Genomic DNA, 15,942 nt, shown 5'->3' on the forward strand with positions numbered 1-15,942 from the left:
AGGGTGGATGATGCAATATTCTCCACCTACCTTAAACTACGGTGCAAAATAAATCATCTTAACGATGACTAGCTTTTTCATTGAAGTATTTAGATAGTCTCCTGGTGAGGACAATGATCACCTTTTCGATGTTTTTTCTTTTCTTCTCTTTTCTTTTCTTTACTAAAATAAATGCCAGCAAAGAACTATAATATAGCCAGGCAGTACTCCCGAAAAAACAGCCCATACGGCTTGTTCAACTTCCTTTTTGAGAAGCTTTATTGGCCTTTCTTTCTGCAAAGTTTGGGCACGTGGTCCCACTTCCCGAATCAATGCTATTAGCAGGTAAGCAGAGGATCGGTGCTTCCAAGTTGATACATAGATGTATCTTTTAAATAAACTGTAAAGTTATTCATTACAGAAAAGAGAAAGAGACTTGAGCTGAAGCTTAACTTTTGGATTTAGTGTTGCAGGAAAGGAAGGTTTTGGAGGGACACTTTGCAGGCCTATGAATTCCTTTTGAAGCCTCCCACCCAATTACGGAATGGGTACCCCTTGAAACACTCGCTAGCACTATACAGGACTTGTGTGTACATGTGCATGTTAGAGGTAGTTAGAGTCAAAATTTTCTGCATGAAGTCAGAAGTTGGGATTATTTCTCTCTTTTTTTTTTTTTTTGGCACAGATGGTTTGAAAATAAATATTCCATCAGGGAAAGTAGATTTAGATGGTTTAGTCATTTCCTACAAAGACCAAGAATTGCACCAATTGGAAGGAATGAGTTGGTACAAGTTGAAGGCTCTAGAAGGGCAAGGGCAAGGCCCAAAAGGACGTGGGTAGAGGTAGTAAGAAAAGACTTAATGACCTATATTCTAACTGATGTTTTGGCCCTTGATAGAGTGGAATGGCAGGGAAGGAATAATGTAGCCGACTCCAATTAGTTGGGATAAGGCTTAGATGATGATGATTAAAATAAATACATGTTAACAAAAAATAAATATATTATAAGAAAGCCAAATTTTGGACCCAAATCAAATTATAGATATCCATAGAAACCTGGGTATAAATCTAAACTTTCATGTAGATCTCCAGATAGAATATGCCTACAAATGGGGTTTAGAGAAATAGAAGTTAAGAAAGAATCTAGGCATTTACATCTTCAAGGTTTCATTTTTAGGATTTAGGGTTTTAATGGGGAAAGGAGATGGAAGTAAAATAAACTACGGAAAAGCAGAGAGAGGTATTCTACCAACAGTGTAACTCAGATCACTCACCCAATTTATATAGGCATAATAACTGTATATATTTTAGAATATTACTAAAATACCTATCATGAGTGAAAGAATAAACAGAAGACAAGAAAAACAAATAAGAAACATTAAGATTATGGCAGAAGCTATTCAGAATGCAAAAGCTATTGCTTATTAGACAACCTAAATTATTCAAGAAAACAGAATAACAAAAAGAATAATACCGTAATTAAAATCCAAAATCTATTCAGATACCATGTTTCACGTATATGCAGAAACTTCCATGAAACTAGTATCCGAAAGCAAGTTTTGAAAGAAAAGGCAAAGTATGAAGAAGATATTTATACTAGGACATGCATGCATGCATTCCAGTGTGCACGGTGCGGGGGCGCGCGCGCACACACTTTATTTGATCAATTGTACGGCAGATATTTTATTACCTTAACTCAATTGTACAAAGTACGTGTGGAGGTTGGAAATTTTGTCCCTTTGATGTTCTCATGAACTTTCCCTGAGATTTGGTAATTCCTAATACAGCTACATCTTCTACTTTACATTGGCATCCCTCGACTAACTTCGGCACCAAATCTTTGCGCCAAGAATTCATCAAGTGGGCCTGAGTTCGGGACAGTGTCTTTACTCAAATTATCAGAAGGTAATGTGTGAATACATCCAAGAATGTGTTGAATATCCCGATACAGTCTGTTACATAGAAAATAAACTTGCATTTCAGTAATAAAGAAAGAAAGAAACAAGAAAGAAAAGACAGATGATAACCGATAAACAAAAACATGGTTGCCCAAGAATATTACCTATTCTTTGCTTGGGGAGAGTTTACTTCTAAGTTTGAAAATGCTTCAGAAATTTGTGAATGGAGTAATTGAACAACTTGCCTGCATGTAGCATTCTATAATAGTTATCTGACAGTAACAACAAATAAGAAGTCCATAAAGTGCTTTATTTTGTGAAATGGAGAGAAACCAAGCATCAGATGTACTTTCTATAGAAAGAAAATGCAATGTACTTATATAGTGTTAGTCAATGTTCAAAATATCGGTATCACGCTATGTAGCGCACCATTGGGATACAGATACATATCGGTTATCGCATGGGATATATCGTTTGTATCGCATAATTTATCGCACATTTTGGGAAACATGGGGAAACATCGGTAAAACAGTTGAATTTTTCAATGAAATTTAAGGGATTGTTAAAAAAGACCTCAATACACACTTTTAAATCGTAACATCTTTAAAAAAATGTGCACATAATAATTTTCCTTTGTATTGGGTCATAAGTTATGCGATGTTTAACGGAACTAATGCAACTATATTTAAATTGAATGTATAACATTTATAAATGTATCAAAGACATGTATGAAAACACAACCATTTCATTGAAAAGCAAAAGAAGAAGTAAAAACTGAAAAATATACTAGTTGTGGCTTAGATCCACATAAAGTTGCGTTGCGGCTCATAATCGTCGTCTCCATCTCGACGAGGCTGGGAATAGTATCCACGCCATGATGCAAAGGTCTTATCTACGCCTTCCATCCCTATTTATAGATCATTTTAGGATATGAAACCAAAAATGAGGCAGAACCAAGGCTTAAGTGGGCCACAAAGTGGTGATTGAACGGCCACCATTAAAAACTTCTTGAGAGTTGGAGAAGTTTCTGATCAAGCTGATATTTGTGCTTTCACTTCATCCAGGTCTACATGACGTTATGAATGGGTTGAATGGTAAAAAAGCATCACAGTAGCCCCTAGAAAGGTTTCAATGATGGGTGTCATTATCATCGCTGCTTCCTTTGGTGTGGTCCACTAGATCTCTAGACTTGCTTCATTTTTTGGATCATGCAGCAAAATGATATGGGAAAAGGGATGAATGGCATAGATAAAACCCATACATCATGGTGGACCCCACAGATGCTTGCCTGGACGGAGTATGGTGAGTGGGGTAGGACGCAACCCTTCTTCCGCGAAGAGGAGCTCGAGTTGCATGCACGGTTCAAAGGAGATCAAAGTTAAATGGGCCCCATAATGATGTGTTTAGTTTATCCACACTGTTCATCCATTTGGCGAGGCCATTTTAGACATTGATCCCAAAAATGAGTCATATCCAAAGCTCAAGTGTACCACACCACAGATAGCAGTGATTCTCACTGTTAAAACATTCGTAGGGCCCACCATAACATTTATTTTCCATCCAATCTGTTCATAAGGTTACACAAACCTAGATGAAGAGGAAAAACAAATATCATATTGATCCGAAATTTCCGTGACCCCCCAAAAGGGTTTCAATGGTAGGCGTTCAATCTCCCACTGCTTTTTATAGTGTGGTCCACTTGATTTTTGGATGTCTTATTTTTTGGTTCAAGCCTTCACATGAGCTCGTCAAGTGGACGAACGGTTTGGATATAACTCATACCTCATGATGGGACCCACAGAGCTAGGTGACATCAACACAGGGGGCGTGTGGCATACAGAGGCGAATTGCATACCGACTAACTCAATACGGTAAGCGTACTGAGGAAACTTTGTGGGACCGACCTTGATTTATGTATTTTATTCACTCCCTCCATCCATTTTAATAGATAATTTTAGTTCTTTGGCCCATAAATGAAGCACATCCAAAGTTCAAGTGGACCACACCATAGGAAGTAGTATGAATTGAACGTCTACCGTTGAAAAATTCTTGGGTGCACGGAAGTTTTGGATCAAGCTGATACTTGTTTTTTCCCTCCATCCATGTGTTTGTGATCTTATGAATAGGTTGGATGACAAATACACATCAATGTGGGCCCCAAGAAGGTTTCAACGGTGGAAATCATTATTCCCGCTCTTTCCTGTGGTATGGTACACTTGAGCTTTGGATATGATTCAATTTTGGGCTCAACCCCTCAAATGAGTTGGAAAAATGAATGGACAACATGGATACGCCACATACATTCAAGATGGCCCAGTAGAGATTACTCAGTACCAATCATGGTGCAGTACATGCTACAATAGCCAATCGGCTTTCTTCAAAAAGGCATGCGAAAAGCCTTTCGCACGAAGTTCATGCGCTGATGTGGTAGGTGGGGTCCACCTTGATGTTTGTGAATAATCCACCCCGTCCATCCGTTTTCCAATCTCATTTTAGGACATACGTCAAAAAATGAGGTGGATCCAAAAATCAAGTGGGCCATAAGAGAGGGAATACTAGGGAAAGAGTTTTCTACCTTTGAAACATTCGTGGTCTCCACCTTGATGTTTATATGTCATCTAACCCGTTTATAAGGTCATTCCCACGAGATAAGTGAAAACACAAAACCTTTACGCCTAGTGCAAAACTTTTGTGGCCTTCAAAATATTCCTACGATGGTGACTGAATCCCCATTGTTTCCTCTGGTGCGGCCCACTTGAGTTTTGGATCCCCTTCATTTTTCGGTGCATGTCCTAAAATGATCTCGCAAAATGGATGGACGGAATGGATTTCTCACAAACATCAAGATGGACCCCACCTATCATCCAAGCAGCGCCGGACATTATACACTGCATCCATTCATTTTGCGAATGGTCGAAGCCGATTTTATTTTTGGGAAGCAGCCGAGTAGCGAGAGGGTTTCGGGATTCCGAAACCCTAAATCCCCACAAATCCTGCACCCAAATCTTAGATTTTTCTGATTTTCTCTGATTTCAAAGAAAATCGGCATTCGAATGGCCCATTGAAAAGCTTGGGATTCCGATTTTTGATGCTCGAGAAGGAGATTCACTCACCTACAAACAGCGCGACGCTCTTATTCAAATGGCCCACCAAGTGAAGCTTCCGATCCTAGGCAACCCCTTTTGAAGTACTAAATCCACCCTCTTGAAAGTTTTTTACTCCTTTTTTCTCTGATTTTATTGAATTTTTACGATGTTTGAGTAAAGCATTATCTGCGAAAAAATCGCGATAGAAATAATATCGCACGATTTTCAGCGATATCGTGCGATATGTAGGAATATCGGCCGATATTTAGAGATATATTGATCGATACCAGCTATTTCTTGATGTTTTTTTCACCAAAATATCTTTTGGGTGGTTTAGTATTGCTAGACTGCGATACCAATAATATCGGCCGATAGCATCAATATTGCGAACACTGGTGTTAGTGTGTGGGTGTGTACTATACACAGCTCTGTGCTCTTCAAGAGCATGTAAGGGTGTTCTCTAGAAATATAAAAAATTAAAATTAAAAATTAAAAAAAAAAGGTGTTAGCGCAACAAGCCCTAATACCCAAAAAGTGGTTCTCTCTCAAAACTCTCTTCCCTTCTTCCCTTCTCCTTCTTCCTTCCCCTAACCTCTCAAATCAACTCTTTCAACAATGGGAACCCTTTTAGGCACAAGGAGAGTGCCTGAGGAATAAGGCATACAGATGGAAATTATTATGGAAGGCCATGGAATTGTTGACTGAGCTTGGTAGGAACTTCAAGTGTGTTAGTAGGCAATGGGCATGTGTGCACCCATGTGTGATGCTTTATTTTGAACTGCTTATGCTTGGCCCATTCACAGCCCTACCAACCATCAGATGTGTCGGCCCACGTTAGGCCCAGGAACTACGATTAGGTGATTTTGCAATTTAGGTGGGCCCCAATGAAATCAAGGGTAGTATTCCTTCCCCACTATTTACGTTGTTGTGGCCCACCTAAATCCCGAATTGGCCTGAGTTTTGGCCCCTTTCCCTAATTCGAAATGATGCACCTAATAGTTGGAGTGGATTTCAACAACACAACACAATGGACTCCACCCATTTGCCCTAATCAGTGCCCACAAAAGGTCCCCTGCGGCACTTTGCACAAGTACAATCATCATCTAAGCCTTATCCCAATTAATAGAGGCTACACGAATCCTCTCTCTCTCTCTCTCTCACCACTTGAAAGTCTACAAATGCAATGTTGCGCCCACATGGCGTGTGTATATCATCCAACCTGTCGAATAGGGTCACCCAATAGGGGTGCACATGGAACGGGTAAACCAGACCGGAACCGACCAAACCGCATGGTTTGGTCCGGTTCCGGTTTCGATTTCAAAAATCAAAGAACCGATTAGTTCGGCTTGGTTCTCGATTTGGAGTTCTGTAAAAACCAAACCGGACCGTAGAACCGAACCTAGAACCGGACCATCTAGTCAATAAATATTTTTAAAAAATTAAACATAAAAAGTTAAAAAACAAAAAACCCTATTCTCTCAAGCACCTCACACCACCCAGCCCCCATTCTCTCTCTCTCTCTCTCTCTCTCTCTCTCTCTCTCTCTCTCTCTCTCTCTCTCTCTCTATTTTCCACACTGGCCAGCCACCACCAACCCCCTTACCACCATTGACTTCTATCTCTCGTCTTGTTGTGAACTTCAATAAAGGCTTCATCATCATTCTCTGTGATGGTAATTATCAATTTTGTTGATTTTTGGTAAATATTTTATTGAATGTTAGGTGTTTTATTGATTTTTGGTAATTATTTTATTGTTTTTGTGTTTCTTATTAGATGTCAAGTACTGAAGAGACAAACAATCACCAGGAGCCCACTATTACTAATTCCCCCCCTCATACAAAGGTATATCCTCTTAAAGAAAATGGTCGTAAATATGAAGTTTGGGATCGTTTTACCAAAATTGTAAATGAAAAAAGCGAAAGGTGCTAGATGTAACTATTGTAATTCAGCCTATACATGGTAGAGTGAGAATGGGACTAGCTCTTTGAGAAAATATATTTCAAGGTGTCCAAAGATTTTCCACAATAAAGACAAGAAACAAAGACTTTTTTCAATGCAATTAATATCAGAAGATGGTGGTAGTACCCTTGGTGTTTGGAAATTTGACCAAGATTTATGTAGAGAAGCACTTAAAAAAATGATAATCGTAGATGAGTTGCATTTTAAGTTTATAGAGCGTGAAGGTTTTCGTTACTTTTGTAGCTGATGCAACCTAATTTCAAAATAGTATCACATACTACAATGGCAAGGGATTGTATGGCATTGTATGTGAGTGAGAAAAAAATTTGAAGGATTTGTTAATGAACTCACATCAAAGACTTTATCTTATTACGAATTCATGGACCTCAATGTAGAACCTTTCTTACATGTGCCTTATACCTCATTTTATTGATAGAGATTGGAAATTGCATAAAAGAATTTTAAACTTTTGTGTGATTTCTAATCACAAAGGTTAGGAAATTGGTCAATAGGTGGAGGCATGTTTGATAGAATGGGGAATAGAGAAACTATGCGTGCTTACTGTGGATAATGCAAGTTCCAATGATGTTGCTTTTGCATATTTGAAGAGAGATGTCTAAGAAGAGTGACATTTTCATTTTATGCAGCGACTTCTTTCATATGAGGTGTTGTGCACATATTCTTAATTTAAATTTGAAAGATGGGTTAATTGAATTAAAAGATTCACTAACTCGAATTCGTGGGGCAATAAGGTATGTTAGGGGTTCTTCACAAAGAGAACAACACTTCAAGGCATGTGTAGAGAAGGAGAGGATAACATATAAAAGTTCTTTGTGCCTAGATGTTCAAAGTAGGTGGAACATATCTCATGCTAGATGTTGCAACAAAGTTTCAAAAAGCATTTGAGAGACTAGAAGAGGAAGATCCACATTTCACCATAAAACTTCAAGATGGACCTCCTACCACTAGTGATTGAGATGATGCTCGGATTTTTACAAAATTTTTGCAGAAATTCTATGATGCCACTGTTCGCATGTCTGATCCTTGATATGTCACTTCTAATTCGTATTTTCATGAAGTTGGTAGCATTAAAAGTTTCTTATCCGAATGGTCAATCAGTTTGGATTCTACTTTAAATACCATGGCTAAGAAAATGAAGATTAAATTTGAGAAGTATTGGGAAATATTGAAAAAATGAATATAATGTTATTGATTGTTGTTGTGTTGGATCCCTGTTACAAATTGAAATATGTGAAGTTTTGTTATTCTAAAGTTTACGAACCTGCCATGGTGATTGAGCTCACTTATAAGGTAAGAGAGGCATTCAATTGTATTTATGATGAGTATCAAAAGCTTCAGTCAATTGATTCTTTTTCAAGTCAAATCATTAATGACATGGAGGTTGACCAATCAAGTATTAGTACAAGTGAGCAATTAATTTCTCTCAAATCGAAGTTTCAAAAACATTTGTTAGAAGTGGACAAATATTTGGAAGAATCTTGTGAAATGGATGATCTAAACTTTGAAATTTTGAGTTGGTGGAAGGTGAATGGTTCAAAGTATAGAGTTCTTTCTCAAGTTGCAAGGGATATTTTATCCATTCCCGTATCTACCGTTGTTTCTAAATCCCCTTTTAATACTAAAGGTCGTGTTCTAGATCAATTTTGTAGTTATCTTACCCCTAAACTTGTTGAATCAGGTAAATATTTGTTTGATCAATTTGATTTTGTCATATAATTTACTTTTAGGTATTGTGTTCTTCTTCTTGATTTTAATAAATTATTATATTTTTGCAGCCCTAACTTCTATTTGAGGACTTCCATATACATTTTGCAACATACTGCTAGTCTGCCACTCTGCTATGAGGCATATTATCATGCTTAATTGGACTTGTCTGAAAGCTATTTTATGAGTTTACAATATATTTTAGTTTTCTATTTGACTCATGATTTATGGTTTACAATGCATCATTTGATTGTTTACGTAAAGGTCTTTCTGCACACCTTACACAATATCTAGATCATCCATCAAATGGATCACAACACTAATGGACATGGGCTGGATTACGGAAAAAAAAAAAAAAAAGCAATTGAGCTGGATTATAAAAAGCCCAGAACCGTAGAACCAAACCGGTTTTTACGGTCCGGTTCCGATTTGGTTCTAGGGTGCAAACGGTCCGGTTCTGGTTCCGATTTTCTTAGAACCGTTAGGAATGGTTCAATTCTAGTTTCACCCCAAAACCGGACCGAACCGAACCGTGTGCACCCCTACATCCCACATGAAAATGGAACACCCCAAAGATTACGCCAATCCAATTATTAGTTGTGCCCCCCTCCACACAAACATACACACAAAAAATTTCCAAAGGTTGGATTATTCTCTATTGTTTACTATGAATGGCACACACCTGAAGGTTGGATCACTTTTGTTTTGAACATCTCATTTTCATGTTAGGACAACCTTGTTGGATGGGTTGGATGCTATAGATACACCACAAACCACATGTGGTGTACATATGTGTACGCGTGCACATATGTTGGTGTGTACATCTATGCTTGCATATGCATGTGGGTGCTTGTGCATTCGTATGTTTGAGGGTGTGTGCAAGCATGTGTTCATGTGTGAGCACATGGGTGTCTTTCTATGCGCGCGCGCAAGTGCTTATCTATAAGGAATTAATATTTACACCCACACTCTTTAATGGATACATCCATGGAATTCTACTTTTGGCAACACAACGTTTCTATTATTAAAAGTATAAGGTCAAGGATGTATTCATCAAAAAGGGTGGGTGAGAATAACAACTCATTCCATATATGTGAGTAAAGATCATATGCAACTAGTTATACAATGGACTATGGTGCAACCAGTTGAATTTGGACATACCAACAGTACAAGCATCAATCTGGATCAATTTGGACTATGGTGCAGCTCATTTACTCATAGCCACAAAAGTGACAAGAATAGATGTCGCCAACAAATCTGAACATTGTTTATTTTTTGTCACAACCATTAATTTTCCAAGTCAGAGATTTGTTAGCATCATCTCGTAAAAGTGTTTTTTGAGGACCATATGTAACCTTTAATTGCATGAAGTGCAAAAGAAAGCAATAACAAATTCTGGTAGTGGAGCATGGGAGTGTGCCGCAAAACCTTACAAGTGTAAACAGCTAGGAAGTAAGTGGTACCGAGTCTGAAGCTTGATGCAAAGCAGGAGAAGCACTTTGAGACAAGGTTCATACAACCGGTGTTTACCATATTGGTATTGTGTTACGTATCGAACCCTTGGGAAACAGATATGTATCTGTTATCGCATGAGATATATCTTTTGTATCAGGTAATATATTGCACTTTTTGGGAAACATTGGGAAATTGGTCAAATTTTTCAATGAAATTTCTGGGACATTGTTGAAAAAAGACCTTAACACACCCTTTTAAATCATAACATCACAAAAAGAATGTGCATAATAGGTTTCCTTTGCATAGGGTCCTAAGTTATTTGTTGTGTTTTAAATATCAACGATATCGGCTGATATATCCCACAATATATCTTGTATCCCGCCTGTGCGATACGAAGTGTACAAGTAGTGGGATATATCTCACATTTTTGATCCAGTGAACATCTTTGATTTTCAATCACTTTTCATATTAAATCAGTGTCGAATTGTTACAAATCCATGATTTTTTCAGGTTTTGCATGAAAAATCACGGATTGGGAGCTTTGATTTCGAGATTTGAAGGAGATAGGCAAAGTTGCAGAAAATTTATAAAAAAAAAAATTCAAAATTTCTCAATTCCTCACAAATCGTTTGCAATCTATGTGCAACATAAAATTAAATATGCATGCAACCTAATCTATTGATTCTTCTTTTACTTTGAATGTATTGCTTGTGTTTCCACATTACCTCGTACATTTATAAATTATATGAATAAACTTTGAATATACTTGCATCAATTCAATTAGACAACACATAGATTAGGAACCCATTCAAAGAAAACCTATTATGTGCACTTGTTTTTTGTAATGTTTTGATTTACAAGTCTGTATTGATGTCTTTTTTAACAACCACTAAAGTTTTATTGAAAAATTCGACTAATTTCCAAATGTTTCCCCATGTTTCCAACAACATAGACACATTATGCGATACGACCGATGTATCCCATGTGACAAGTGATAACTGATACGTATCTGTATGCCAAGGGTGTGATGCATAATGTGATACCGATATTTCGAACCTTGGCTATGCACTGTCTGACTAAATTGATGCTTCTATATTCAAAGTGAATTCATAACAACAATAAATGTAAGAAGACATGAGATGGAACCACAACCAATACAATAAAAAAATATATTTTTTTTTAATTAAATATTATTTTTTTCTCGATAAAAAATATACATGAATCAGTAGATGATGCCTCATACATGTTTCATTTTATGTATGGAGTTTAATATTGCAATCAATTTGGGAGAAATTTGGGAAATTTCAAAATTTTCCCGATTTCCCCCACATCAAATGATGTAGACATCACACCACCATTCCGTACATATCAAAGATGTAGGCATCGACAGGCTACATCGGCACTTTCCCTTTGGCTAGGCGACTAATGGTGATCACCAGTGGTCATCGACGAGCATTAGAAAAGCATGGATGGCATGGATCATATTTGGAGATCATCTCACCGTTGATCATTGTCTACATGATTGTCCATCCATTGGATCGTCTTATGTCCCATCATGGGGCCATCCGATGGTTGGATTATGTTAGACCATTTTGTTAGTTCTTTTATGTTACTTGATGATATGGACATTTTAATTTGTGATTGGACAGTGGACATTTATTTGCTAAATAAGATATTTTGGGAGCGTAGTTAGACTTTTTACTTTTTAAGACATAATGGGTATTTTTGCTTTTGTTACTAAAAGAGTAAAATTGTCATTTCAACCAATTTTTGCTATAAAATAAAGCAAAAGGGGACGTCCAGCCCTAATTGTGAATTTGGAGAAATTTCTGAAGAGGCTTCATGAGAGTTCTTTTCTTCTTCCTTCATTATTGTGAAGGCTAGATCTTTGGATAGAAGCATAGAGGGTGTGAAGCCACTCTATCCTTCGTCCTTAATATCGTTCATCTTCCATTTCATGCTTGATGGGTCGTAGGTGGTAGATCCCTTTAAATCTTCAAATCTAAAGGTAAGATTTTATCTTTCATTATCCTCACTTGAATCTTCTTTTACCTGATCTTAAGGGTCACCTCAGTCCTTTTCCATTATTATCGGACCCAACTCATGCGTGGATCTCAAACTTTCACCTATTGAGCTCGGATTATTCCTATGCTAATAGGAAGATAAGCCCGGATTATTCCTTTGCTAATAGGAAGATCTTTATCTTCCTTGGGCCCTATTTTCCGAGCGTTTTGTTTGGTCAAAGGGCTGATGACTGTGATTTGGTCTCGAATCATACCCTTCATCTCTTGGGCTTCACACTGTTTGCATGTGCATCACACTTAGCTTGGTGATTTTTATATATACCTTTGATTTTATATTAGATCTCAGTCACATAGCTGAATTTGCATCATTCTACATCATCAAACCTCCTACCCTCAAATTTTGAAATTAGAGTGTATATGATTATCATTTCGTGAAACACTCCTAAATACTACGAAATTAGACTAAGTGATTGCAGATAGAAGTGAAATTTTGAAAAAATAAAATAAAATTTATATTTAATAATTCTTTTGTTATTTTTAATTAAAATATAATTTATTTTTCCAAAAATTCACAAAAACTTGAAATCACAGATCAGGCCTCATACATGTTTGATTTCATGTTTGGAGTGTAAGATTGCAAGTAATTTGGGAGAAATTGTGAAAATTTTAAAATTTCCCCCAAATCGGACCGCGTACCCTCAAATCTCGAAATAGAAGGTTCCAATCCTTGATTTTCCATGCAAAACATGAAGAATGAAGGATTTACAACCTTTCACACTGAGTTTGTATGATTTAGAAAAAAAAAAAATGGATCAAAATGCAAAATAACTCACCAAATGAGAACCGGCCCTAAATCCTTTCAAATCTTAATTCTGCTCTGAAATCTAGGTTTTTCTCCAAAAATATTGCAAAGTTCTGACCAAAATCCTCCTAGAATATGTTTAGAATAGGAAATATTGAAAGAAAATGGCGAAAATGAGGTAGAATGGGTTTTTGGGAGAAATGTGGTCGGTTCCTGTGAAGTATCAACAATTTTTGCCGATATATTGCAAAGTTCTGACCAAAATCCACCTAGAATATGTTTAGAAGAGGAAAGATTGAAAGAATATGGCAAAAAAAATGAAGCAGAATGAGTTTTTGGGAGGAATGTGATCAGTTCCTGTGAAGTATCGACAATATCTGTCGATATCGACACATATCATCGATACACAGGAACTTTACAAAGAGAATTTGACGATAATATCGTGATATATTACAATACCATCGATAAATTGCAATACATTGCCAATAACATGCGATACATTGTGCAATACATGGAATTTTCTACATTCCAGGCCTATGTCATAACATCCAACTGCGATACTGATAATATCAGCCAATTTTATTGACACTGCAAACATTGCATACAACTAAGATGGAAATCATGGCAACACCCACCAAACAGATGGTTCAAATGGATTACTGGACCTATTTATATAAAACATGATTTTCCTTCTTACTTTGCAAGATATTGATTGGATGGTGTGATTTTGGCATGGTGACCATAGAGTGCACTAGATTCAAATAGATGATCAAGATTGATTATGGATTTCTTCCGCATCCAACACGACTAGTTTTGTGTGCATAACTGTTATTCACACAATGAATATACAATTCAAAAAAGAGAATTCCCAAATATTAACATTGTTGAAAGGCCTTCAAATCATAGGGCATTTAGCAACAAGCTACGCATATGGGGTATTCTCCCATCCTTGTAGTTTGGTCTCAGTTATTTCTAGCACTACTCCAACATGATATATCTCTGAGAATTGTACGTTTTTCTAGCCATAACTTATCATTCTCCTTATCAGAAAAAGAAGAATCAGTAGCTTGATCAAAAGTGCAGAACATTCAGCATATATCACCCAGCAATGAATCTTGAGTTCATAAATATTGACTACAAATGTTCAGTATGTTGAGCCTTACCTGAAAATCGCTTTAACATCTGCCTCAAGTAGAGTTCGAGATAAGACACGATGAAGATACCCAACTTCCTGAGGACAAGGGACCGAAATGCTAGTGAGGTCCACTTAAATGAAACAAGATGAGTCAGAGAGAATTATTACACTTGCTATCCCTTATTCATTAGAAGTATCAATATTCAACAGCAATATTTTGTAGGAAAAGGAAATTAGGATCATTTTCCATCGACTGTCCAATTCTTCTGGATAGGAGACTGATCATTCCTTTTTAGAAATGATTACATACCTAACATACAACTCAAAAGTTTGTTCTTTACTTCCATAAGTAGGATTCTGCTACTTAATTTAAACATTCTTAATGGTTATGTATTGCAGGTCTTAGAGCTGTATGGGCCAGTATTGTGAGCAGTACAGCTGTATGGCCCATAAGATTGTGTGTGTGGCCCCAGTTAGCTATCAACTATCGTACACAATGTGGAATGTATGGCCAGATAGCAGGTACATGTGCTTTACTAGTTTTTTTTTTTTTTTTTTTTTTTTTGAAAGATAAACAATAACAAAAGACAGAGATGTATGCCCTGTGGCCTGTCCAAGGACATAATGGTAGCAAAGCTGCTCCTCAAGGTGATGGAATATGAGACCTGCACCTTGACAGAGGAGCTCCACAAAGGAAGGACCATCAACATCAATGGCCATTTTTCTTATTATTGTATTACTCGGGCATTTTTGTGTAGAATTTTTGTTACCAATTATATGAGTGGGAGGCATTTTATTTCATAACACACATTTCCCTCTTCTCCATCTCTTCCTTTCCACTTCCATGCCATTGATTTCTACACAGTATTAGAGCACACATTGATCCAAACTGAACTCCCTCCCTCCACCCCAATTATTTACCAATATGTACAGCATGGGATGTATGGCCCATATAGTATGTACATGTACTTGAATTTTATTATTATATCACTCAGGCATTTTGTCATTAATTTTTTTATTAACAATAGTATGATAGCGGGCATAATTCTATAGTATGTATGTGTTTGCGTTTTATTATTGTATCATCGGGGACATTTTGTCAATAAATGTTTTGCTAATAATAATATGAGTGGGGGGGCGTTTGATATCATAACACACATTTCCCTCTTCTCTCTCTTCCTTTCTACTTCCATGCCATGATTCCTACACAGTATTAGAGAACAGGTATTAGAAGAGCACAGATTGATCCAGATTGGCCTCCCTCCCTCAGCTCTTTACTTCTTCAAGTAAATCCCTAAAACTCTAGTATTGATTATTGATTCTTTCAATCAATCTAGTAGTGTCTTCTTCTTTTTTATCAGAAACCAAGCTAGTTGTCCATTAAACATGTGTGATCTGGGCTGGATATGGAGCCTGGATGTGGGATCTACGCATGTGCAGATCTGGCAGCTTGATTGAACGAAATGTGTAGGCCTTGGCTGGACATGCGAAATGGACCAGACGTGTGCAGATCTGGGTTGATGTGTAACCTATATTTGAAGTGTGTAGCCCAAATCCTCACTACTAAGTTGTAACAGGAAGCCTTGTAACATGGTGGGTGGAAGAAGGCAGTGGATGAGGTGATGACTGCTTTCCACAAGAATGAGAGCTGGAAGCTGATTTATTTACCAGCACAAAAGAGAATTGTTGTGTATCATAAAAATTTTATCAACAATAATATGAGTGGGGCGCATTTGTATAGTATGTACATGTGCTTGCATTTTATTATTGTATCACTAGGAGCATTTTGTCAATAAATTTTTTGCTAATATGAGAGTGGGGGGCATTTAACTTCATAATAACACACATTTCCCTCTTCTCCATCTCTTCCTTTCTACTT

At 37.1% G+C, this 15,942-nt stretch overlaps 1 protein-coding gene across 1 annotated transcript in view; it reads right to left on the minus strand.

Moving 5' to 3' along the window:
* Positions 1-15,942, minus strand: part of LOC131227551 (vacuolar protein sorting-associated protein 54, chloroplastic) — a 143,932-nt gene that overhangs the window by 16,316 nt on the left and 111,674 nt on the right. The window contains exons 16-18 of the mRNA XM_058223352.1: positions 14,092-14,159; positions 2,042-2,122; positions 1,670-1,931 (exon numbers count right to left, since the gene is read on the minus strand). Coding sequence (XP_058079335.1) covers positions 1,781-1,931; positions 2,042-2,122; positions 14,092-14,159 — 300 coding nt within the window. The 3' untranslated portion in view covers positions 1,670-1,780. The remainder of the gene's footprint in view (positions 1-1,669; positions 1,932-2,041; positions 2,123-14,091; positions 14,160-15,942) is intronic.

This window comes from Magnolia sinica, chromosome 15 (genome assembly GCF_029962835.1).
Source record: "Magnolia sinica isolate HGM2019 chromosome 15, MsV1, whole genome shotgun sequence".
In the NCBI taxonomy this organism is placed as follows: domain Eukaryota; kingdom Viridiplantae; phylum Streptophyta; class Magnoliopsida; order Magnoliales; family Magnoliaceae; genus Magnolia; species Magnolia sinica.